Source organism: Microdochium trichocladiopsis, assembly GCF_020744255.1.
Source record: "Microdochium trichocladiopsis strain MPI-CAGE-CH-0230 chromosome Unknown B0I36scaffold_2, whole genome shotgun sequence".
In the NCBI taxonomy this organism is placed as follows: domain Eukaryota; kingdom Fungi; phylum Ascomycota; class Sordariomycetes; order Xylariales; family Microdochiaceae; genus Microdochium; species Microdochium trichocladiopsis.
In genome coordinates this window covers 129,770-154,893 of record NW_025763545.1, presented here as the reverse complement: position 1 = coordinate 154,893, position 25,124 = coordinate 129,770, and the positions used below count along the sequence as shown (strand labels likewise).

General features: G+C 53.4%; 9 protein-coding genes across 9 annotated transcripts; 4 read left to right on the top strand and 5 right to left on the bottom strand.

The window, feature by feature from the left end:
- Nucleotides 1-874: 874 nt before the first annotated feature.
- On the top strand, nt 875-3,747 carry B0I36DRAFT_313263 (fungal-specific transcription factor domain-containing protein). The gene is made up of 5 exons (XM_046152601.1): nt 875-1,223; nt 1,309-1,322; nt 1,400-1,543; nt 1,677-3,170; nt 3,224-3,747. Exons 1-5 carry the CDS (start codon nt 1,087-1,089, stop codon nt 3,622-3,624), a joined length of 2,190 nt encoding a protein of 729 aa, XP_046016202.1. The 5' UTR covers nt 875-1,086; the 3' UTR covers nt 3,625-3,747.
- Nucleotides 3,748-3,755: 8 nt separating this feature from the next.
- Nucleotides 3,756-6,784, bottom strand: B0I36DRAFT_371786 (uncharacterized protein; the record flags this gene model as incomplete). The annotated part of the gene is made up of 9 exons (XM_046160045.1): nt 3,756-4,147; nt 4,237-4,551; nt 4,615-4,757; nt 4,850-5,010; nt 5,071-5,171; nt 5,227-5,255; nt 5,493-5,778; nt 5,893-6,321; nt 6,778-6,784. 9 exons carry the CDS (start codon nt 6,782-6,784, stop codon nt 3,756-3,758), a joined length of 1,863 nt encoding a protein of 620 aa, XP_046016201.1.
- A 403-nt stretch (nt 6,785-7,187) lies between these two features.
- On the bottom strand, nt 7,188-8,157 carry B0I36DRAFT_371785 (fumarylacetoacetate hydrolase family protein; the record flags this gene model as incomplete). Its single annotated transcript, XM_046160044.1, has 3 exons — nt 7,188-7,769; nt 7,846-7,923; nt 7,999-8,157. The coding sequence occupies 3 exons, from the start codon at nt 8,155-8,157 to the stop codon at nt 7,188-7,190; spliced, it is 819 nt and encodes a 272-aa protein (XP_046016200.1).
- A 356-nt stretch (nt 8,158-8,513) lies between these two features.
- On the top strand, nt 8,514-9,699 carry B0I36DRAFT_371784 (Glyoxalase/Bleomycin resistance protein/Dihydroxybiphenyl dioxygenase; the record flags this gene model as incomplete). The annotated part of the gene is given in 4 exon segments (XM_046160043.1): nt 8,514-8,983; nt 8,993-9,185; nt 9,237-9,412; nt 9,501-9,699. Coding segments are annotated over 4 exon segments (1,038 nt in total).
- A 2,654-nt stretch (nt 9,700-12,353) lies between these two features.
- B0I36DRAFT_345244 (cytochrome P450) lies at nt 12,354-14,033 on the top strand (the record flags this gene model as incomplete). The annotated part of the gene is made up of 4 exons (XM_046156339.1): nt 12,354-12,609; nt 12,949-13,261; nt 13,423-13,963; nt 14,007-14,033. 4 exons carry the CDS (start codon nt 12,354-12,356, stop codon nt 14,031-14,033), a joined length of 1,137 nt encoding a protein of 378 aa, XP_046016198.1.
- Nucleotides 14,034-18,096: 4,063 nt separating this feature from the next.
- On the top strand, nt 18,097-18,498 carry B0I36DRAFT_358823 (cytochrome P450; the record flags this gene model as incomplete). The annotated part of the gene is made up of 2 exons (XM_046158025.1): nt 18,097-18,248; nt 18,324-18,498. 2 exons carry the CDS (start codon nt 18,097-18,099, stop codon nt 18,496-18,498), a joined length of 327 nt encoding a protein of 108 aa, XP_046016197.1.
- Nucleotides 18,499-19,879: 1,381 nt separating this feature from the next.
- Nucleotides 19,880-20,949, bottom strand: B0I36DRAFT_358822 (uncharacterized protein; the record flags this gene model as incomplete). Its single annotated transcript, XM_046158024.1, has 2 exons — nt 19,880-20,835; nt 20,892-20,949. The coding sequence occupies 2 exons, from the start codon at nt 20,947-20,949 to the stop codon at nt 19,880-19,882; spliced, it is 1,014 nt and encodes a 337-aa protein (XP_046016196.1).
- Nucleotides 20,950-22,181: 1,232 nt separating this feature from the next.
- On the bottom strand, nt 22,182-23,316 carry B0I36DRAFT_358821 (uncharacterized protein; the record flags this gene model as incomplete). Its single annotated transcript, XM_046158023.1, has 4 exons — nt 22,182-22,219; nt 22,298-22,992; nt 23,082-23,193; nt 23,268-23,316. The coding sequence occupies 4 exons, from the start codon at nt 23,314-23,316 to the stop codon at nt 22,182-22,184; spliced, it is 894 nt and encodes a 297-aa protein (XP_046016195.1).
- On the bottom strand, nt 23,303-24,778 carry B0I36DRAFT_313255 (Alpha/Beta hydrolase protein). The gene has a single exon (XM_046152600.1). It carries the CDS (start codon nt 24,517-24,519, stop codon nt 23,452-23,454), a length of 1,068 nt encoding a protein of 355 aa, XP_046016194.1. The 5' UTR covers nt 24,520-24,778; the 3' UTR covers nt 23,303-23,451.
- Between the last annotated feature and the right edge of the window lie 346 nt (nt 24,779-25,124).

Below are 25,124 nucleotides of genomic sequence, written 5' to 3'. Positions count from 1 at the left end.
GTGGCTGACCGGGCCCACCCACCCTATTGCCTGCCACCTGGTAGGGTTGAAGCAGGGATGACCGCCACAGAATCCAACTGGTACTGACAACGTGGTGGAGTGACAGAGACGTCGGAGACTGTGTATAGAGAATGCCTCAAACGACGGAATGGCACTTGACCATCTCGATGGTTCAGACCCCGTTCACCAGCTGCAATACGGCTGCTGGGTGAGCTGGCTGGTGTCCCTCAAACACAAGGGTGCTTGGTGCAGCAACCTGTACAGTTTTTGGCCAGTTGGTGTGTACAAGAAGCGCCAAACCCCCCCTCAGCCCAGCGATCGCTCTGCTGTACGAGGAGTATGAGAGCAGGATCTAGAGCATTGCTACGTGCCTGGACGCGAGATCAAGCGACAGGAAGCATGATATTGGACGGTTGAATCCCATTCTCAAACCCAGAGTCCCTTGACGGTTGTGTCGATTATGAATTGATAGGCGAGAGTCAGCCACTCTGACAGGGGACATCTGTCCCCCACAAAAGCCATAAAGCCATCGTTCCCAACTAAGAGACGGGGGTTTACCCGTTGTTGGTTCTGATCGCATGGCACCAAACAATCAGCCCTGGATGTGCCAGCCTAGCCTCACCTAGTGTGGTTCGCCCCTTCTTGAAAGAAGATCCAAATGGCCAGTTCAGTCTTGTCTTGACTAAGCACAGACCACTAGAGTCAGTTTTATGTATACAGGGTAGGACCTCGAGGACATCTCCCGCTTCTCCACCCACAGCGGTGTGTGCGGCACTGGGCGAGCGACCCACTTCCCCTCAGGGGCACGTGACGCTGCCCGGAAGCTCTGGACCACGCGCGATGTCGTCCAGAGCCACACCCTCCAACCCCCGCAGTTGGCCCCTTCATGGACTTGACTTTCGACCACCGGAGGAGAAGAGAAATTCATTGCATCATTCCTACCATCGGCGACCACGGTGCGCCAGTCCTGTCTAGTATTGTTCTAACACAACGCATTCTCGGATTTCGCGCAGCTACTTCTTCTCATCGTTTCCGTCCAGTGTCCAGCGGACTTTTGTTCTTTTGTTCTCGGGTTTTGCTTTCCACATGGCCTCCCCCCCATTTACGGGCCACCTCGAACCCGGCCAAATCCCTTCCGAGAACGTACCACTGCAGCAAGGTAGTCCGACTTCATGGCCTTACTTGATGAACAGAGGGCACAGAGCGTGTGTTGAGTGCCGCAGGTAAGTCATCCTCGGGCGCGCACCGAGCTCGTCCTCGGTCAAATTCCGCCGTGCCAATCGCTCAGCTTTATTCATCTTGCAATAGGAAGAAAACAAAATGTAAAGAAAACGCTCAGCAGAGCCGTTCTCGTGCCTTACTTATGGTTAGACTGACTGCTGCCTTTCTCCTCAATTAGGTGACATGCGGCAACCAATCTGTGGACTCTGCTACAGAACCGGAGGTTCATGTACATTCCCCACGAAGAGGAAGACGCCGGAACAGCGCAAGGGCTCGAATTTACCAGGCAGCAAAAGGAGGAAGCTTGATCCGGAAAGGCTTGGTGAGTGAGACTGTCCGGGAGAATGTGCATGTGGTGGGATCAAAGGGAAGAAGCGAGAGTACACGGAACCGGTCCCGCTGCTGATGGGCATGGGCGCTTTATACAATAAAGCTAACTCGTCGGCTGCAATCAGACAGACTCGTTGATCTACTTGAATTGAGACTCACCTCTGATCCAGCGTCAGATCGAATACCACCCACGGCCTCGGAAAGACGGATGTCCACGATGACTCTGCCAGAGAACGACGACCTGGAGTGCAGAATACCTGCAAATCCGATGACGACATCGACTAGCTCCGATCAGACACCATCCGGAGATGACAGTTTCATGAATTTCTCAGCAGCAAGCCCTGGAGACTGTCGCTATGATCATCGCTCCTCAGAGACTTCACAAGCACCAATGAGAGTCTGCGACGTATCCAGAATTGCAGACGTCCCAGAAGCGCTTGCTACAGAGCTCATTACCATCTTCTTCAACAAAATTCAGGCGTGGCTTCCGGTCTTTCACAAACCCAAATTCTTCTCTCTGCATATGAGCAATCCAGGGTCCACATTCGCTAAGCAAGACGAGTACTCTACATTGCAAATGTTCCAGCTGTACGGCATCTTTGCGCTGGCAGCGCGGTTTTCGAACAGTCCTTTTCTCGGGGCTATCCAACCACCGGATCGAGGGGCGCGTTTTGCTGTGCTTGCAGAAGAATGCTATAATGGCCTCCGAGGAAGCGAGGACGAGCTGACCCTGTGCTATCTCCAAGGCTGCATTCTCTTGGCCTTCTACTTGCACGCCTCAGGTCCAACCCACAAGTCTTGGCTATTGACAGGAGTCTGCGTTCGCTTGTTATATGATCTCGACCTGTATAACATGGACCAAGAAGAAGCTTTCGCTGAAAGCAAGGAATCCTGGATGGATCTCGAGGAGCATCGAAGAGCATTCTGGCTCGTGTGGGAGCTGGATACCTTTTCTGCGATAATGAGCAGGCGCCCTCATGCCATTGATCGACAGAGGATGGCCGTGAAGCTACCGGTGAGCGATGCTGCTTGGTTTTCCAACGAGCCAGTAGAGTCTCCTCTCCTTGACCCACGGCCATCCGAGTCTTGGAAGGTGCTTCTACGTTCCCCCAACCAGGATGCGCGCGCATGGTTCCTGTTGTCCAACTACCTCCTCGCTGTTTGCAACGATGCATGCTCGAGCAGATACGCCAGCTCCCAGGACCAAGATGATCTTGCGAACTCGGTTACTTGTCTCACCTTGGCAATCTCGCAACGATTTGGACTGGAGAAGCACCCCCTCGTTTTTAATTCGGAAACTTTTGCAGATTCCAATTGGATCATTGGTATGCATCTGATGGTCCTGGCGGCGCGCTCATCCGTGTCCACCCTCGGTGCATCACGCGCAGCAGGCACCTTAACCAGTTGGCGCGAAGTTGGCCACCTCATCTTCCACTGGCATCCTGATTACGTTGAGTTGAGCCACCCCTTCTTCATATGTTCTATGGTTCCAATCTATACGCAACCTTCAAGGCAATTGCTCCAGCTACCAAACGGAGGCTCACAAACTCACCAAGACATGCTAATGCTGATTCTATCCGGACACACTGCTATCTGGAAGCTGGGATCCATCTTACTTGGTAAGAACCACGAAAACGTAGAGACCAAAACTGTCGATCAACTGACGTTTCAGACATTTTGAAAATCCTGAGTCAAGGCACCTCGTTGGGCGAAGTAGATGCTCAGCTCGCCAAATACTTCGCCATATACTTCCCACACGCGAACCCAAGCGCAAGAGGAAGGTCAAATGCCAATGCCAGTCCGCCAACGGTGGAGAGAACAAGTTTCGACAAAAGCGGACTCTCGAATGGCGTCTCAAGAAATTTCGAATCGCGTGAGGAAGTCTTTGAGATTCCTGACACGCTCCTAGACTACACGGAGATGGGGAACGCCCAGATGCACAGTCTGGCAAATGCAAATCCGGGCAACCCATCTCTGACTCCGGACCACGTGTATAACATCGACCAAGATCTGCAGCTAGATCTCGATCGACTGAGTGACGACTGCCAGCCGTTCAACTACCTGGCGTTTTGAGGTTTGAGGATTGGCCCAGGGTGTAGGATTATCTGAAGTGGGAACACAATGTTGTTCATGTCAACAGCATATAAGAAATTGCTAATAAATGCAAGCACTATGAACACAAACGTTAAACATGCGTACAACCCCTACAATCTGGCTGCTTCTGATGAGAGTGGAAGGTCCGCGAATTTTGCATACTCCTCCAGGCACTCTGGGTTGGCCACAGAGTCCAAATTCGTCAATTTCCCCTTGCACACGATAGACTTGACCACCATTTCAATCTTCTTGCCGTTCAATGTATAAGGTATATCCCGAACCTGGCAAATGTAGGCGGGAACCTGCCTGGGGCCGACCTGCTCCCGGATAGCGGCCTTGACTTTCTGCTGAAGGCCATCAAAGTCCGCTGCCTCGGTTTTGAGGAACAGGAGGACTTGTTCATCATTTTCGCCTGGGCGCCGTTGCCCAACGGCGATGCAGTCTTCGATTTGAGCGATCTGGTCGACGACAGCGTATATTTCCGCAGTTCCGAAACGGATCCCTGCTGGCTCCGTTAGCTTCCCGCCCTTTCATTTCTTTTCCACGTCTGGAATCGAATCAGCATCAGACAGAGTATCTGTGTTTACGCACCTCCGGGGTTCAAGACGCCGTCGCTGCGACCAAGGATCACGTAGCCCTTTGTGACGAAGTTCTTGAGTACGAAGTCCCCATGACACCAAACCCCCGGGAATTTCTGGAAATAGGCCTTGCGGTACTTCTCGTTATCTTTGTCGCCCCAAAAGCAGACTGGCATACTGAAGAACGGCGTGGTGATCACGAGATCGCCGCGTTCACCTGTCATGCCAATGTCGCACCCATGTGCATTCCACACCTGCACATTCATGCCTAACTGAGATGAGGCGAGCTCCCCATCAAATATTTCCACCATGGGATTTCCGTTGATTACTGCGAACTCGCGTTAGCAGGCAACGCCATGCGTGGAAGACGAAACTAATGAGCAATGCTTACTTCCTGCCACCAGATCTGTTCCGCCAGAACCGCTGAACAAGCCAACGCGCTTTGGGAAGCTATCTCTAAACCAGTGTGCCACCTCGGAGGACAGAGGGGACCCAGATGAAATAACATAGCGCAGTGATTCTAACGGCTCAGTCCTCTTGAAACCCAAGAGCTTCAAGGCTGTCAATAGTTTAGGGCTAGTGCCCCAATGTGTCACGCTGAGCGACACCGTCAGCTCAAGCTTTACGTCATGTAGTTAGGAATCAAGCCAGGGCAAACATACTTCTGTTCTTCCAAGAGCTTGACTTGGAATGCTGCACTTGGGTGTAGGGGGCTCCCATCATACAACACAATTCGAGATCCGACGCTGAGCGATCCGACTAGAAAGTTCCACATCATCCAGCCAGTCTTCATCCTTTGTCAACCTGGTGCTTCAGAGAGAGTTCAATGGTATTTAGTACTACTTACAGTTGTGTATTGGTAATATGTTGAGTCACTGTTTAAGTCGGTGCTCAAGATGAGCTCCCTCTTTTGCTGGAGGAGTGCACCTCCGCCGGAGTGGCAGATGCCTGGTTTTGGTGCTTAGCATGATATCCCCCCATTTTGGTTCTGATCTATACATACATTTAGGAGTCCCTGTCGTTCCAGATCTGCTGTGTCGTTAGTAGAGATTGAGATTGGTCTTGTGAGAATAGGGGGTGGGGCCGGGGGAGGGCAACATCGTACGAGTACAATATGTAGATAGGGTGATCAAATGGCACTTGGGCGTAGCTCAACGGTTCGATCGGCACATCCAAGAATTGTCGAAGGGAGATACTAAAGAAGTCAAGCATCGGATAAGTGAACGGCCATCTGAATAGCGAGTAGTCATCCACATAGGTCAAGCTTACCATTCCTTCAAGAATGAATTTGACCCTGATACCGTGACTACCTTTTGCAACTCTGGGACCCGTTGCCTTAGTTGGGTGATCGCTGTTGCCAGTTTCTTGTGCAAAACTCTGTGCTTCCCAGCATAAAAGACCTCGGAGTCGACGAACAAGATCTTTGGCCGAATTTGCTCGTATCGACTAACGATGCCGGAGGCTCCTAGATCGGGTGCTGTGGAGGAGAAAATGGCTCCGATGGATCCAGCAGCAAGCAGAAGGCCTACGGCTTCGATGGAGTTTGACAGAATGGCTGTGAAGACAGTAGTGGTTCCGTCAGTCATGTTCTTTCGGCTGGCCGTGGAGGTGAGACTGTTTGAGAGGGCCAATGAGCAAAAGGATCGACTGCGTACCAGTCGAGACTCACCTGCTACTCGGTCGCTCTTCTGTATGCCTGCGGCTCGCATGGCACTGGCGTAATGTGCAACAAGGTGTCGTAGATCGCTCCAAGTCAAATGGCGGCAGTGGGTGCCCGCTTCGCGAAGTGCTGATAAAGCGATCTGGTCAGGATGGTTTGCCAGGCCGGCTGCAAGGATATTCTCGGTGTAATTGAGTCGCGCGCCCGGAAACCATTCAGGACGAGGCCACATGTTGGGGAGTCCATTGGCCACCTTCTCCGGGGGAACACTGTAGATGATGCCACAGAAGTCCCATGTTGCCCGAGAGAACTGCTCTAGGTTCTCCACAGACCAGGTGTGGATGTCATCATATGTCTGGAGGCGCAGCCTGTACACGCGGTTCACGTGGCGGCGAAAGGCATCGAGTCTGCTGCCTTCTGGATATGGGTGGCGCCAACCTACAGCCACTGCGCTCGATCGGCGCTCCATTTTCCTTCGTGTTCCTCCTCCTAGAAAGAGAAAGATCTCGTCAGTGAAGGTCCACCCACATGTTGAGCTTTCTGAACTCTTACTCTGCGAGAAGCTACAAGTGCATCTCAGGATGCCAACAAATCCAAGAAGATAGAGGACCGCGATTTACTTCGCACTGTCCTGGATTTGTCAAACAGGTGTGGCGATGCGTGAAGGGCAGAACAGAGCTTGTGGGACACAGTTTTAATTATAGATAGCCATGGGCCTTGCACAAACCGGCCGGTTGCTGTGCAGAGGGGTAGTGCAAATGCAGTGTGGAAGCAACATGGCATGATTCCGCGGCCAATCCTAGGATCCGAACTATAGAAGTAGAGAAATGCCGTCCGTGGAATTGAGAAGTCCATGGCGCGGAGTTGGGGATTGCCGCTCTTCGCCGTGCCCACCCTCCATACTTCCACCCACCCCCGCACAATCATCTTGCACCAAGTCCGACCTGTCCATCCAGATTTCAACCTGCAGATTTGTACACACTTTCAAAGCAACATATCAGCAGTTGATGTGTTGAAGGATACTTGATCTCCATCCAAAGAAGTGACTTCCGAAAAGGTCAGATAAGACTTCAGTACCTGGATAGCCCCTGGCGATGACGATGCACGCTCCTATGCCGAAGCCAAGACCGAAAGAAATTCAAAGAACAGCACTTGATACTAGTGGAATTTGTTTGTAACTCCATTTTACACTTCTTTTACTGGATTAATAGGGCTTTTGACTCTTTAATGGAGAGATCATGCTTTCCGCTGTGCACATGCATCAGATGGTCAAAGATGCTCCAGTGGCTGTTGTGATGACTACCTTAGCTAAACTGTATGCAATTTGAAACCCTTCCGAGACCTTCCACCTCAACCTCCACGACATCGCCGTCCTTGAGGAACGAGTTACGGAAGAATCCTACTCCAGACGGCGTCCCTGTCATGATAACAGTCCCGCGACGAAGTGTGGTCCCACGGGAGAAATGGGCAAGGAGCTGCCGCACAGACCAGATCATGTCCGCCGTGGAAGTCTCCTGCACCACCTCTCCGTTCACTTTGGTTCGGTAGTACAGAGCCTGCGGATCAGGGACAACGGCAGGAGACCAGATGGCAGGCCCGATAGGCGCGAACCCGTCAAAGGACTTCGCGTAGCAGTACTGTCCGCCAGAAGCGGAGGGAGCCTGGTAGTTCCGAGCCGACACGTCGTTGCCTATTGCGTAGCCCAGCACGTAGTCTAACGCCTCAGCTTCTGTGAGGTTCTTCGCGTCGCGTCCAATGATAACGCAGAGCTCTCCCTCGTAGTCGAGTTGAATCTGCGCGTCGGGATGCACACGAATCGGATCAGACGGACCCGCCAGCGCGTCGCTCGGCTTCATAAACAACACAGGATACGTCGGTACTTCCAACTGAGAAGAATGTTAGTGACGTAGATTATCAGCATTGGTCGCCTGCTGGCTGACAGGCCTGCCGCATGGTACTGACTTTGGCTTCGGCGGCATGCTTCTTGTAGTTCAGGCCCACGCAAAGAATGATCGGGGTGCGTTCCAGTGGACAGAGAAGCTGCAGTGCGCAAGTTTCCGGTCAGCGGCCACAACACAACAAGACTTGCGCCTTAGCTTCCTTGTCACAACGAACCTTTGGCACCGTCACAACTTTGCCAGTTGGGCTCAGCCCGTGAAAAGGGTTGCCAGCGAGGACTTCGATTGTGTACCCTTTAGCAGCGTCAACCTCCCTTAGTTCGCCATGGTGGACTTGCCCGCCCTCCTCAAACCGAACAAGCTGCTTGAACGTCATCGCAAGTACAGGATATGGTGTTGTTGTGCGCTGCGACTGACATTACCTGAGGGAGAAGTCCGTGAAGAAACTCCGTCCGAAACCTGGTGGATACTATATAGTTTACAGGGTTAGCCCGGACAAATGAAAAGTGTACTAAGGTACCCTGCAGCACGGCGAGAGCGCGAATGCCGACCTTGACCGTGCAGGCGTTCGTGGGTGGAAAAGTTGCTCAACCTTTTCCTACCAAGTACTGGATGAGGTTTATAGATCGTACTGATTTCCTCCATCCCCGAGCCATTTGGACGTCCATTCAACCACATGGGCATTTTTTGGCATTGACATATTACAAAATCCCCAAGCGCATTCCTCCAACCATGGCTTCGCAACCAAAGATTAAAGTCCTTCGCCTTGCATCCGTCCACTACCAGCACCCCAATCTCGAATCCGCCACCAAATTCCTCCTGGACTTTGGGATGATCGAGAGGCAACGCGATGAGTCGCGCATATACTTCAGCGGATACGGACAGGACCAGTACATCTACGTTGCGGAGCAGTCGCTCACGTCGCGTCGTGCTTTCATTGGAGCCACGTGGGAGGTCGAGTCAAGGAAGGATCTGGAAACTGCGGCAGCGCAGCCGAATGCAACACCGATTGAGGAAGACCATGGTCCTGGTGGAGCAAAACGTGTGAGCATCCAAGACCCAAACGGATTCCTTGTCTCTTTTATTCACGGGCAGTCGCGACTTATGGGGTCTGCCACGATGGAGACGAATCGTATCGTTGGTGACGAGAAGCCGATTGTGAACCTGGTAGACGAGAAGCCCAGGCGAGGTCACTTCCGGAGGTTTAACAGCGGGCCTAGTCCTGTCCACAAACTGGGCCATTATGGCTACATGGTTCCTCATGACAAGTATGAGACGACCTTCAACTGGTACACCAGTTTGATCAACTTGGTGCCTACGGACGCAGTGTTCAATCCGGAGACCGGCAAGGACGTGACTTGCTTCATGCACATCGATCTCGGACCAATCTACACCGATCATCATGTAAGTAAAGACAGCACATGGCCCTGCGCGCGTCTGACTCAACTTGTGCAGAGCTTCTTTCTAGGCGTCAGTCCAAATGGAAAACCAGCATTCGTGCACCACTCCAGCTATGAAGTCAATGACACGGATACGCAAGCTCTTGGCCATAAATGGCTATACGAGAAGGGGTATACAAATTGTTGGGGTATAGGAAGACATGTCCTCGGTAGTCAAGTCTTCGACTACTGGTCAGTCGAGCTTTCATTCGGGGAACAAAGATCCCAACGGTCCTTGTATCACAGGGTGACCTTGCTGACGTGAGATGTACTATTGTAGGTTCGACACGACAGGCAATATCGTGGAGCATTACGCCGACGGAGATCTGGTCAATCAAGATACAGCTTTTACTCGCTCACCAGAGGGCCCGGACTCTCTCTACATCTGGGGTCCTCCACTTCCACTCGGCTTCGTCACGGGAAAGGCTGAGGATGCTGGCAAAGATGCTGCCGCAGCTTTGGGATTGTTGGTGAGCTGAAAGCAGCCTGTGGAAAAGAACTTATGGTTTTGAGTGAAATTCGTTTAGCCCAGTATGAAGAAGAATGAGTCAGCAAGGTCGCGAACAATGAAAACAAGCATGTGAGAGTCAGGCGGCAGTATGAGTGTATGTTTGTTGCTCTTCAGCACTGGCCTGTCTTGCCCTGCGGGCGTATTGTCTGTACTGCTTGAACAGGGTCACAGAGCACATGCTTCCCTACCCACAAGGCACATTATCCTGGGTTGAATGTAGGTAGCCGACGTGTCGGACACGATGAAATTCGAACAGAGAAGGCTTTATCGTGCTGGAAGTTCCCGCCAGCAACATGTAACGGTGGAGGGGCGCTGATCGGAGGAGCCATCATCCCCGTCGTGGTTGCTGGGCCCGGCTTTTCCAGCTTACGCCGCGCGCATTACGGGATAAAGCTACACCTGGATGAGCATGTCCCCAATCCCTCTGGGGGGCTTGGACAGAAGGCATCTTTACAAAGAAACTGGGGCTGCCGTCTGCTTGCTCGACACCTAGCAATGTAACCTCTTGTGCTAGTGAACGCAATCTGCACCCCTGACCGAAAGGTATACTTGAGTCGACTTCCCGAAAGCCTTTGCCTACCGTCCAGACAACTTTCCTCCCCGCCATCCAACTCAGGGAGGATAACGATCAAAGTTGCACAAACAGCAAGATACCATAAGCTATGAAGGTGGTAATTCTCGGTGCCGGCATTGGAGGTCTAGCGTGCGCGCTGAAATGTGCAAAAGAAGGCCTGGATGTAACAGTGCTGGAGCAGGCTCCGGCCCCTGCTCCTGTCAGTACATATCTTACTCACCTAGCAAGCCCTCCATTTCCGAAAGTCCTAACCATCCCTTGGAAAGATCGGCGCTGGAATTCAGTTACCTCAGAGTGCTACGAGAGTCGTCGAACAACTGGGCCTGCTCTCACAGCTCATTGAAAGGGGGTGTCGTTATTGACTCTGTCGACGACAATCATTACAGAGACGGGAAGCTGTCGTTCCGGATCGATGGAGGACAGAAGATGCTGGAGCACTTTGGCAATATATGGATGTAAATTTGGCGTACTCTTTGGGCGACAGAGGAACACGATAGATTGTCAGCGTCAGCTACTCCATTTTTTAGCATGCAATGCTGATACTCTCGATTTCGGGGTCATTTCTCGCTCCAGACTACCACGAGGTGCTTTGGGTCGCAGCTCAGGAGGACGGAGTCAACCTGCGTCTAGGCGCTGAGGTCACCTATGTGGACTTCGAGCAGGCAGTCGTACACATCAAGGGCGCAGAGGCCATTGAGGCAGATATCGTCGTAGGCGCAGATGGTTAGCGGAGTCGAACGCTAGGCGACCTAGCTGAGATGCAGGAGCTTTTCGAAGGCTGGGATGAGACGCATGCGACCGGCCTGTCTTTTCTTAGAATATTCTCGAGCTAAGTAGTTCGCTAGGTTAACAAAGATCATCTCCAGCGTCCCGAGTGCTTTGAAGTGGAAGCTCTGCCACCATAAAGAGCTCGTGGTGTGGATCAAGGTAAGACTCAAGCGTATATTATCCCTTGACTCCCCAATATCTAGTAACAGACTGAAACAAGGGCTTTATTGCTGTCCTCGGAAACGCGTGCCACCTCACATCACCGTACCTTGCGCAGGGCGCCGCCCTGGCTACTACATCCAAGGAACGCAGCAGGCGCGCGAAATACCCAATCCCGATTTGGGGAGGTAGTGACAATAAATACTGATGCAGGGCTCTTTTGGGTCCTGTAATTGGAACGAGCACAGTTTAAATCCCTTAACGAGGAACAATTTTTGATCGAGTGCTACTATGAGGCGACTTGAGGGCGTCCGAAGTCCCAATTGAGATAATATCGCAACTTGCAAGACGTGGAGTGCAGCGCAAGCCTGCGTCCGTAGCATCCGTAGCATCTGCACAGACTCTGTCAGTGACTTTTTGCTATGCATCTTTCTTTCGATGCCAAGTATGGCGGGAGTTAGCTCTATTCTGCGCGCGTAGGCACCGAGCAATTTGGAGTCCCGTGCCTTGGAGTCGGTTATGTTCGCGGAATCTGGGGATGGGGACAGGCTTGTTCTGTATCATTCGTATTCGTCAGTCGCCATGAATGTTATCCAACATCACCACGATCCATCCATTAGGACATGCTCAATTTGAGCACTGCTTCTGTCGGGGCCATCAAGTATCATGTCAGTACGTTGGCTGGGCCTCATTGCTGTCTACATGTGACAAGGATGGAGGCTACAACAAACTCTTTGGGAATCTCCTGGGCGTCGTGCCACTGTGCGGGAACAACCGTGTCGGTGGGCCGTGTCGGTACGCCGTGTCGGTATGCCGCGCCCGCCGGCCCCGCATCCCGCTCGCGGAGTTCCAACGTACGTCATCGCAACTATCGAGCTCCGTGTTACCGAGACCAAGAAGACCTCCATACGATCCTACCACTTGTACTTACTGGTATAGGACTTGGGTCGTCGCAACTATAAAACTTCTTCTCGTCGGGGACTAGGCATCTTCCTCGTATAATCCTCCTCATATTTCCTCAAAAGTCCTCTTCTCAACATCCCTCCCGTCATCCTTGGCTCTATTTCAGTTCAGAATAATCTTCTGCACCTCGACCCAAAGTGGCCCTTTCAGCTACAGCCATGGCTCCACAAGTCTTTCACGATCTCATCATGACTCTCATTCCAGTTCAGGGGGACATTGTATGGCCATCCTTGAACACCATCCTCCTGGGCACGGGAGCAACCGTTTTGCTCCGTGCCGTTTACTTGCTCTACCTGCATCCGCTAGCAGGCATTCCAGGGCCCCGTCGAGCTGCATTATCCAATTTGTGGCTCTATAGCGTGAGTAAGGCTGGTCATGCACCTGAAAGATTTATAGAATTACATCGCAAGTACAGTAAGTAGCACTTCCCGATTGACCTCAAAATGATTTACTCCCCATTGCCCCCTTCACCTTCAATTACAAGGCGAGAGACTTTACGCACGTGACCATCTTTTCTGTATCCAAACTCTTTTGGGTACTTCCGAGCTTGTGCGTCGGGTATCTGAAATGCCGTCCGTCGTCTTCGACCACGTCTTGTTTATATTCTACTACACTTGTGCGTGCCTTTGAGTCACACAAGCTTGCCTTCTAGCCTTACCTATAATCGGTCTACTTCGTGGTAGGGGCACAGAAATGCCGGGCTTTGAGCTGTGTACCACCACACATACTAGCTTGGTTGCTGACCTTTTTCAGACTCAAACCTTCTTCGCATTGGTCCCAATGAGATCCACATTTTGGACTCGTCACAATACCACACCATCTATTCTCAAGATCACGCCTTTTTGAAGGATTCTGCCTTTTACGACGGATTTCTCCTACCACACTCCGTCACTACGGAACCAGACAAAATGCTGCACCGGGCCCGGCGCAAGAAACTTTCGGTCTTCTTTTCCAAGGCATCAATTTCCAGCTTCCAGCACTTAATTTATGACAAGCTCGACAAGCTCTGTGAGATGATCAGCGAACATGCTGATGGTAAACCATTACAATTTTCAAACGCGATCAGGTAAGTTTTAGTGACTTTGCGGAGGAACACAAGCCCGAGCACGTACTCCATCTGGCTCGGAAAATACTTGACCACACGCGCTCTCCCACTATGATTGAAACTCGGATCACATTGCCAATGTGGCGTTCGCTAACTTCTTGACAATCCTTTCCATCTCACAGATGCGCGACAGTAGATATTATATCAGAAGTCTCATTCGGCGAATCCCTTGGCCAGCTGGACGAAGCCGAGGGCCCAGGGTTCGAGACCAATTTTCTCAAGGTCCTAGATGTGATGTTGAGTGGCCCATGGGAGCTTATATATTTCCCGGTCCTCCGGAAAGTCATGTCCAAGGCGCCACTCTCATTTCAAGCAGCGGTAGGTGGTGCCAATGGACGTGCCGCCCGATTCGCCTACTTGATTATAAACATCCTCCGCAATTACTTCCAAACCAAGGAGCCCATCGGTACCGTCGCAGCTGGTGACCGACGGATGGTTGTCTTTGACGCAATCAAAGATCTTGAGTACACTGATCTTGTGGCTGAGGCCCAAAACATCATTATTGCCGGTTCTGACACTACCGCCACTACACTCACCGTCGCTTTCTTGCAAATGCTGAAAAGTCCGCCTGTGTATAACGCACTGAAGAAGGAAATCCGCGAGGCAAACCTCCTGACGGAGCAGGACTTTGACTTGCTCGCTTTAGAGCGACTTCCATATCTGGTGAGTTTGCACTGTCGACATATCATTCCACGCCAAAATCAAGGAGTCCTACCAACCAGACGGTTGGTGAGACGGGAACAATAGAATCTGAAGCCTCCATTCCTCCGGGGAGATGCACCAAGAGCATTTGGAAGGACGAGAAGTTAGTATGCTAACAAGCAGATGCCCTCCAAATAGACTGCGACTATCAAGGAAGCGGTACGCTATGCCAATGCTGTGCCTGGACGCCTACCTCGCATAGTTCCACCTGCGCGTGCTGGAGCTAAGCCTTTCGTCGTTGACGGCAAGATCATTCCTCCTGGGGTTAGTGAACCTTTTCCTATCCTGCAATGCGATTTAATTGCTCTTTCCTCCCGTCTCTCTCCCTTCGCCATTTGTCCTTCTGAGCAAATTATATTTTCTTGGTAGCGCCGTCTCCTGTGACGGTAGTCTATTATATTTATAGTGAACGCGGAACTAATTTATGGCAATTGCTACACCGGCGTGAACGAATGGCTACACCGGCGTCACTCTTACACAGGCGTCACTTCCATGGCCTCTGATTCGCTCTTTTTTCCTTCGACCCACAGGTACATCGGCGCAAAGGCGGTGAAGCCAGCTCCCTTAACAAGTCCCTCAGCTTCGGTAAAGAACCAATAGGGTCAACCCAGGTCTAAATCGAGCTCATAACAAGATCTGCAGAACAAGACCAATTCAAGTATGCTCTAGATGCCAGCTCTCCATATCGCTATCCTCTCACTACTATCGAGGGAAGTACCTCCTCGTCGCTGTCAAGCAGCTCCCACTGACTCCTTCGCCTACGAATGCTAGGCTGCGTCTGCCGCCCGCTGGCACGTACTCCTGTAGTTCTTCCAGCTCCAAGAACAACTGACCGGCTGCGCGTTTGGCGCTGGGATGGGGTACTGGCCTGGTTACTAGCCTGGCTGCTGGTCTGTTGGCTCACTTCCAGTGGAGGCCTAGCTAGCGTTGACTTGTTGAGACTTCCCGGTGGTCGACCACGTCTGCGCCGTGGTGACTTGCTTGCTGGTTTGTTGGCTGGCTGGCTACTGGGCTGGCTGCTTGCCCCGATGGCTAGCCGCGCTGGAACAACCTGCGTGGTGTTCTTAGGTCTGCCCCGGAGAGCAGTGGCGATCTTAGGGTCGAGGATTCGTCGGTATGGATCTCGAGAGGATGGCTCTCGTAGGCGCCACCGAGGATGGACCTCCCATTTGGTGAAAGGCGTGCCACTTCCCAGCTTTGAGTAGATTGTGTGACAGCAGGGGATTCCAAGTTCGGTCGAAACCGAGCATTCCTCGCCGCAATCCCCGAGAGGGTCAGGAAACGGATTCTTTCCTGTCGGCATTGCTTTCCTTGCCAGCCGATATTGTTTCGTGATCAGTCCGAGACCCTTCGAAGAGAGCGCTATTCGGAGTTCGCCAAGATACTCCGAGCTGGACCCCATATACTCTCGTGCGGTAAGTACCTCATCCGCTGCGCAGGCATCGTTGAAATCCCGCTCTTGGTCCTTCATCATGTCCTGCATAGCCTCAAAAAGGCGATAAAGATTGCTCATACCATTCAGAAGATAGCTCTTGATGTTGTTGTTGCTTGCTTCTGTACCAGAGGTGACACGGACCCCGAAATTGCGATACTTCCGGATGAAACAGCGGGCCCATTGGGCCCTGACGGGCATGTAGGTTCCATGGAGATACCGCAGGATAGCTCGCTGGTCATCAAACTCCTTACAGAGGTTTGCCCATGCCTCGTCGTGGGCCTCCTCCGTCTCAGCAAATAAGACGAGCTTCCACATGATGAGAACTCCTCGATAGTTATGAGGGATAGCCTCGGTTATTGGCGTGTGAACCAACTCTCGGTCTTGAGGGGTTAGTTGAGCTTGTGGCTGCGGGGTAGTTGCCTCTCCGTCGCTGGTACCAGGGCTACTTCTGCTGCTGCTGCGGGCGTTAACCCACCTCTGCTTTGACTTAAGCAGGATGTTCGAATTGATGTGGTGGATGCACAGCTGCTGCTGTACATCGGGGAACTGGTCGTTCAATGCGGCTTTCATCTGGTCGTCGAAATCGGTGACGATCACATCCGGTCGCCGGATGGAGTGCTGCTCTGCTAGCTGTCGAATGCTCTCGGAGAGGAATTGGAACCCTTCTCTCCTCTCGTTATCTATCAGACCGAAGGCAGCGTTATAGACAGAGCCAAGGCATGTCTGTCCCGTTGCTTGGAATAAGGGAAGCTTGAAGCGGTTCGTGTTATATGTGTTGTCGAAGCTGATCACCTCGGGGAACCGCTTCCACATCTGGAGGCAGTAAGGAAATGTCCAGACAAGGCCAACAAGACGGTTTGGCTCATCGTCTCCCCACTTAACGAGATAGGGAACCTTCATCTCGTCAAGCAGCTTGATCAGTGCTGCAGTAGGAGTATGGCCATCCAGCTTGTCTCGGTTGATACGAGATCTGGCGTTATAGATGTCTTTCCGTGTAAAGGATGATTCGGGATGCTGCTCCTGGACGATAGCACGTACGTCACGGGCCCGAATTCCGACCCGACGGCTTGTCGATTCGACCGTTGTCCTGATAGGCTCGGTGAGTCTCCGATGGGAGGGATGAGCAGATGGCCCGATGCTGCGGCCGTGGTTATGCTGGCTGTGTTCGGGCTTCGAGTGTTGTCGTAAGAGCCACTTCCCCTCTTCTAACGCCTCGGCAACAACCATCCATTTACATCCACACTTTCGAGACTTCCGTCGTCGAAGTCCTGCGCCTTGACTAGGGGCTGGTTCTCCGAATCGATCGCATTGAAAAGTGTACCGGATCCTCCGACCCTTATATGAATGTGCATTTCGTCGAACAATACCGAAGCCATTAGCCTTCGCGAAAGTATTCACCCACTCGAACAGGACTTCGGCTGACGGCGCTGGGTCGCCTGGGATAGCTGGGTTCGGGATCCCGTCAGGGACAGGCGATGACGAGAGGTCGGGCAAGGGCGGTGAAGCTATAGTCGGAGAGTGCCTGTCTCGGGGAGGCGAGTAGGGCGGAGGTGATTCGAGTGCATCTGAACTAAGCGGCGAGTAACCCCATCTCTCACGCCATTGGCGGACTTGTTCGTATGACCGGACGAGCTCGAGGGTTAGTCTCCGGTGTGTCCCAATCACCTCGCGTACTAGCTTGAGAACAGAATGAAACTCGGCCTTGGTGGGAGAGGGATGCTCTTGTACTGATTGCGGTGGAGAGGAGCGAGGTAGTTGGTCCGTTTCTGGGCCTGGTATAGGGATTCTAACTCGTTGGGACCGTCTTCCTTGGGATGGGAAATCGTTCGAAAGGTGAATCTCTTGATCGAATCGTAGCCCCCATGGTGGCTCGTTCAGCCCGCGCGATCCACGGGGCCGTGGCGCGGTCGTCAACGTCTCTGGATATGAGGCGAAAAGATTATAGAGTGCTTCATCGTCGCCGACGCCGTAGTGTCGGCCAATGCTCGTGCCTGTGCTATTAGAGGAAGGTGGTCTTGAACTATCAGATTGGTCCTGCCGCTGTCGTTTTCGAGGCCGGAATTGATAGCTTCGTCGTCGTTGGTTGCTTAGGGAGCTAGATGGAGACTCGGGCTGGGACATGACGGCCTCGATCGCGATAGGGAGTGTCGCACGCACGGTGAGAAGATGAGTAAAAGAGTACTTGATTCGACTATGAAAGAAGGAAAGAAGGGTCTCATTTCGGGCAGAAAGTAAAGACCTGCTTTGCGATGCCGATTCTAGATGAGGCTGTTGGCGCGATCTGATACAGCCTGTGTTCGAGTTTTGGTCTCAGCAGGGGTCCAACACACCTCACTCCAGCCCTGTGACCTTAACAAATACCGTATCTTTCGCGAAAATCATTCTAAGTAGGCTCGACATGCGGCAAAGAGGTAATTAGTGTAGTAGCTAGCTGGTGAAGAGCTTCCATAAGGCGCGTCGATCGTTGCGGTGGAGAGGTAAGCCCGAGGTACAACGGGCGCTGTTGGCAGAATCTAAATGCACTAACAAAAAGGGATGGACCAATCAAAGGCCGTAAAAGCGACGCCTGTATAAGAGTGACGCCGGTGTAGCCATTCGTTCACGCCGGTGTAGCAATTGCCTAATTTATATATCGTCCTTGATGCAGACCACCGTCAGCATGTCTGCATACGCAGTCCATCGGGACAAGGAGATCTGGGGCGAAAATGCCCATGAGTTTGACCCAGCCCGGTGGCTTGGTGGAGACGGAAAATCTCTGGATAAGTGGCTGGTTTCCTTCTCCAAGGGTGCCAGACAGTGCCTAGGAGTCAAGTGAGCAGATGGATTTTGAAACAAAGCTTGACACATTGACATGAAGAGTAACTGACATTTGTGTTTTTTTTACAGTCTCGCGCACGCAGAGTTGACCATTGCGCTGGCGCTCTTGACCAGTCGATTCGACTTTACACTCGACGGCACTCTGACAAACAAGGACCAGGAGCTTTTGGATGCCTTCGTTTATGGCTTCGGCAATTCTGGACCTCGCTTCGAAGTGTCTGTCTTGAAGCCGCGAGCTTCTTGAGCAGGCGGCAAATCTAGCATGGAGAGACACAGCTAGATGAAAGGGCAGGGTCAGCACGTTGGCGGGATACTCCGGGGTTCCGGTTCCTATATGTAACAACCCAACATGCGGCCATCGGGCGCAGGCATGACGAAGCAGCTGATGTACTCATCGAGGGCCAAGCTGGGCACATGGCAGAGCACCTTAGGTAACCAGGCCAAACCAACCGGAGGAATACCTGTGTGCGGGAGTCCCGCCAAGCACATCACACAAGCAGATGCCGACCCTTGGCAGTCGGCTTCCCGACACACACCAGTCGGCCATGCGACGCAGAGGAGGCGGGCTGACGAGACAGGGATGTCGGCATAAGAACAACAGGATGGTTGAAGGAGGATCCCCTAGATAGACAGTCATGGCCTTTATACTTTAACCATCAATCTAAGTATTTTTCTACACGCACACTTGAGACTTATCGTCCCCTGTTTGCATGAGTGATTTCTCCCAAAGAGACACACAACCGACAAACCCTAAGATTACGACGATAACACCGAGAGTATTGCTTAGACGTGGCACCTTGCCTTCACCAACGAACATACCCCAGCATTCCCGATTCTACCTGACTACCAGAATTAGGATCGTGACAACTTGACTTCGACTACGGAACAGTCGTTCATTCGATGATGTACTTATAATAATCTTAAGAGGTTCTTGTCCGTACTCCACTTGAGACATCACCCGGCAAATGCAATGTGTGAAGATTGGGACACTCCGATGCGCAGGCGCCATAATGACTTTTGACGTCGCCTATGTCCTGGCCGCTGTTGTCTCACCATGCACCCTATCGCATAACCACATCCTGCCCATACACGGATACTCGGGGCTATGCGCAGGCGCACGCAGAAATAACTTCGATCGCAGCTAGAGTATTATCATAAACTGTGCTGATAGTTCCTCGGGTAATCCACAAATGAGTGGGCCTCTTTGCGAGCACTCGCACAATAATGCATAAAAGAAATCAACAGTAACGCGTTAAACTAATTAAAACTATAGGGAACCCTCTTCTTTGGAGATCGATGTGACTATCTAACACGTGCGAGTACCGACTTCAGGATAGTATACACCCGATCACACTTCCCAGGACTATGATGGAATCCATGGCAGCAAGGAAAAGCGGCCCGACAACACCAGCGGAGCAATGGCACGATGCATCACGATGCACGTGTTTGTTGACCAACCAAATGCGCCCCGAGCCATGCATCTGCTGGAATTAGCATGGTGCCAAATCATCGTTTGAGAGGAGGCTGTTCATGGTCATCACCGAGCACTAGCACGCCGCAGATGCAGAAGTAACTGTAGACAACGACCATGCTGGCGACGTAGTTGCAAAGCGATCCATTGGGAGCTAAGCATGGTGATCGTTCGATAGGACCTTGCTCAAACGAGGGAACAACTTCAATGCAGCCCCAGATCCAATGGACTGGACAAATGCCTCGTGTTCTGCGCCGTAGCTGTCCAGTCTCGCGTTCATATCTGCGATAGCGGGCGTCGGCGCATAAGGGAAATCGCTACCAAAAAGCACGTGATCCGGCTTCGCGAACTCTCTCAACAGAGACAGAGTATGGGACCCCGCCGATAATGCTGTGTCAAAGTAGAACCGCTTGGCGTCCTCCATGAACTGGTTCGTAAGGTCGCGGCCCGACTGACCCTCTGCTGGAACGGGCGCAGTCGGAGATGGAAGATACGGCAGTACCGTGGCTGGACGCAGCGCCAGATAGGGCAAGGTGCCACCGGCGTGAGAGAGGATGATCTTCAAGTCGGTATAGTCATGCATGATGCCGGAGACAATAAGGTCGACGGCTGTACGAGTAGTCTCATGAGGATAGTCAATTATTGGCTGCGGGAGCGAGGGGCTGGCCCATTGGGTATCGACCGGGTGCGTTGGGTGAATGAACACGATAGCGCCGCGTTTGTTGAGCAGGTCCCAGGTGGCCCGGAAATCCGAGTGGCCTAGGTAATGGTTGTCCGATCCGTAGCGGGTGTACAAGATGATGCCGTCAGCCTGCAACTCATCCAGCGCGTGGATGATCTCTTTATGGGCAGACTCAGGGTCAAGCAGAGACGGAATAGAGGCGAAAAAGCCGTAGCGGGCTGGCTGGGCCGCGCGGATCTCGGCGGCCGTTTTGTTGGCTTGTTGACAAAAGCCAACCTGTTCGGCGAGGGGGAGAATAGTAGGACCGGGAGCAGTGATGGTGAGAAAGGCGAATGATATGCGATGCTGGTCATTGAATGACAGGTCCTTCTCCAGGCTCCAGTCCGGGGTCACCCATCCCGAGGGGTCACCGCCTTTAGCTTGTAAAGCTACGGCAAGGTCAGCCCTTTCACAGAAAAACGGATGCAAACCGCCTTCCACGCACCTTGTGCATAAAACTCCGGGACAAAATGGTGGTGAACGTCGACTCGTTGGGTAGTCATGTTTCCGGGGACGGGTGCACGTGCTATGGTAGGGTACTGAATGATTCGGGTTGAAGAAGAGTCCAAATTGAAGAATAGTTCGGGTTGAAAGAGAAAAAAAAGCGAGAATCAGCAACGGAAGCAGCTTAGCAGTTTGCAGCTTTAGTTTTGGTGCCGACGGGGTACAGCGACATGCTTCTGGGGCTTATATACAAGCACCATTTCAAATTAATATTGTCCCTTGAGAATCAAAACGTGGTAGGCGCGGCACTTCACAGTGTATAAACGGATATTCTTCTTAAAGCGAAGCGCGGGATCCACCTAAATATCGGAATTCCGGAAAAGCGAAAGCTTCGCTGCCACTCACAGCAGGAAAATCAGCGGCCGCTGCAACAGGTGCGCATCCGAGCGTCAGCAAGATTTGGCTCAGGAGCCTGAAACATAGGTCCTGACTCAGGCTTAATAATCATTTTTGTTTGATGGGCTTCTTCGCGTCCACCGGCGCCGTTCTTTCGGCGCAGTAGAACAATTGCTTGATGTCCTTGCGCTAAAGCGGCCTGCAGCGCATTGCCGTGTCGGGCGCCATGCGCGTTAATGTAGGCGCCCGCCTCGGGCAGCAGCTGAACGAACTTTCGGTGTCCTCCCCGTGTTCCCGCTTGTCCGCCCCATCTTGCCTTGCCACATATCGAGACAAGACTCTTTCGGCGTGGTTCAGGATGAGGCTCACCGCATCTCCGAGGAGAGGATTGTCGCCTTCCATCTCGGCCATGTAAAGCGTAGCGGACAATGCGCATACTATTTATGGGATAATCTATTTTTGGAGGATCATGGGCCGCACTGGTTGCTTCTGCTCGTTGTCCAGTCTGCATTGAGCCCTTGGAGTACCTGTTGCGGGTTGGACGTCGGGGACTGTGGGGCCGAGAAGAACGAACTACATATATTCCCTCCATCACAACGGGAGGTGGCCCAATTGATGCCCCGAATTTTATTGAATACGCATGAGATCAAGAAACCAAGAAATGGCTGGGTACTTTGAACGACATCGGCGTGGCCGACATGTAATGGACCTTGGATGTAGTGGGGGGGTGGGTACTCGTAGAGATCACGAAACAAGGCTGGGCGCGACGGTCTCATGCACAGACGTCTAACATTGAAACAAGATCGCCGTGCTTTGGTATGATCGATAAATAATCTTCCTGTTCCGGCGCCAGGAGGAAGCACAGCAGGATGGCGAGACCAAGCTGATCCGTTGTCTAGATTGGATCACATCCGCAGAAGTAGTTTGGCGTTCCTACAAGGTTCGTTAGCTGAAGGTGCTCCTCATGCATGGCGTTGGAGTATCCCAGAATCCTGTCACCACGCGACATACCTTTCCTGCTACGGATCAGGCGAGCGCCGGCCTCGTCGCCGCCCAGGAAATGATTGTACGACGCGATACACGTGTCGCAGCCGACCTTGTCCGCGCAGTACCTGGCACAGTCGGAGCCGGCCTTGGTGATGCACTGCGACGTGCACTGCGCCTGCTGGAGCTTGTTGCTGCCCGCGCACTGCAGGCCGCACGACACGTTGGGCGCCTGGACGCACCTGTAGTAGTCGCCGCCCAGGCACTCGGGGCTGTCCCGGATCGGTGTCGCGCATGGGTTGGCGGGCTGGGTCTTTGTCGTCGTCATCTTTGTGGGCTCCGGGGCCGGTGGCTGCCTGGTGGAGACACAGGTGCTGAAGGTCTGACAGGCCGATGCCCCCGGCGGGCCGCCCAGAGTACAGGTGGTCCAGCTCGACACGGATGCGCAGTCTGTGGGGATCGGGGCGCCCGTGGGAACGGGGTTGAGGGTCGGCAATGCGCTGGGGTCGACGGTGGCAGTCGGCACCGGCGAGGTGAAGTCGGGTGGCTGCACCGTCGGAACGGTCGTCGGGTTGCCGTAGATGCCGGACCAGAGCTTGCCGCAGTTGGCCGTGCACACCGGCGCGGGAGAGCCAGGCCGGAAGGAGATGGGCAGGAACGGGCAGCTCCCACCGTCCTCATCCTCCGCCTCGGCCTCCTGGCGGCCTGCAAGAATGGTGCGCCTGGGATTTGGTCTTGGGGTGCCGCCCAGAAGGGCGCAGATATTGGCGGCCGGCTCGCCGTTGAAGACGATGGGCGCATGCGATGTCACCAGAATATTGCCAGCCGCCGCATCTCATCAAACATGGCCTGAGGGCTTGTGCCTCCGCGGGCGTTTGGCTTGGACCGGATGTACGCCGCCAGGCCGGCAGCGGCCGGAGCGGCTGCTCACAATGTTAGCATCTGGGTCGTCGCGCGAGCGTTTGTGCCTCTCGTCTCTTCTTGTCTGTTTACAGACCGAAACCCCCCAGGTTGCATCGTGGAAACTTGTTGTTCGAAAACCTCATCTTTTCACACACTTTGCTCATCTTTGTCTACCTCATACAGCTTTTACACCATTCCCTTCCTTGCTTCCTAGAGATAATGGGACGCCAGGGAGCCTCGTCTATCATTGGTATCGTTACATCTCGTCGCCAGACCTCTCATTCTGCCAGCATTCTATCAAGGACCTCCACCACATCAGCGAGATGGTTGACCGTGACGCTAAAATGAGCATCAGCTTCCGAGATCCTCCAGTCTGCGTCCCTAATAACCTCCTTGACCTTCAGAGCCCAGCCGACGGGGCAATTGACGTCCTGCGCCCCATGCCAGACGACCAGCTTCTTCTTGTCCTCGTCCGTCCCTGCCAGTGCCTGCACCTTGTCCGCAACATCCTCCAGCTTGAACCCCCAGTCCGTCGTGATGGCATAAATGTCCCACGCGCCGCCTCTACAACCTCCCATCACTGCCCTGCGCACATCCTCCACCATGAACGCACGGAACTCCGCGGGGTCCACGCCGGCCTCCGTCTTGGCCCGCCCGCCCGTCTGCCACGCCTCCTTGTCCGCCTTGACGTTGAACCCGTCGCCCAGCATTTTGGCCAGCCGCTCCGGGTGCGCCGTGTCCCGCGCGACCCGCCCGATCGCAAAGTCAAACAGCTTCTCCACGACCCACGGGCTCCATGAAGACACTGTGAAGACGATCTTGTTCTGCAGCATCATCCCCTCGAACCCCAAGTGGGCCGGATATGCCGAGGCCACGATGCACGCGCCGACGAGTCTCGAGCGCGGCAGCTCGGCCAGGCACGCGTAGGTATACGGCCCGCCGCCGGAGATGCCGATCATGGCAAAGGACGGGATCGCCAGGTGGTCGGCCAGCGCGAGGATGTCGGCGGGCCAATCGGCGATGCGTCTGCTGGTGTTGTTGCCGCCGCCACCGGTGCCAGGCTGGAACGACGACCGGCCCATGCCCGGCCGGTCGACGCCGATGACGCGGATGCGCCGGGCCTTGCAGAGCTTGTCGAACCCTGCGGCCTCCAGGCCCGAGCCGGGCGTGCCGTGGTTGAAGAAGGCTGTCCGGTGCGGAGAGGCCGAAGCGTCGCCGAAGACGATGTAGCTTAGGGTCCCGCGGTTGTCCGGGAGGGTGAAGATCTGGTCGTCGGGGAGAGTGAGCTTCGCGAGTGGGAGGTCACCCCCCTGTGCTGGTGGTGTTATTGTGGCGGAGGATGCCATGGCTCTGGGTTCTTGTCTGTGAGAAAAATGCCAGCTGACGAGCGGTGGTAATCGCTGCGGGTGCGCAGGAGACCCAAGCGGTGTAGCTGTGAGGGCCAGGCTCTGTTACGAGCTGTCAAAAGGGTGTTCTCGTGAGTCTCCGCTGCTAACACGATAGGGAGTCCCGATGTGCAAAGCGCGAGATTCTTTGATGTTGATGGTGCCTCATTCAAGCGGATAGAAGTCAACCCGCCTCCGCCTAGAATGGCCCCACAGAGCAAGACCGACTGGAAAGTGTAGTTCAGGGGTCAGGGATGGAACCGTGATTTATACTGTTGCCTGCTTATGCAGTGGGGCGAGACAAGGTCTGGCTTAGTGCTGACACTTGAGCAGACAGGCTATGCTGTGCATACTGTCTGCTGTGCATACTGTCTGCTATGCTGCAGCATTTCTCTCGGTCACTTGTTACGATAAGTGCTATATTTGACTGGTAGCCGCCTTCTCTGGATTGACGATTGCCTGTTTTTGGAGGGTGCACCCTTTGCATGCATGGTTGTTCAGAAGAATGTATCTTGATCGACCGGGAGCCGACTTCTAGCATGGACCTCGGTGACTGTCGGGAAGTG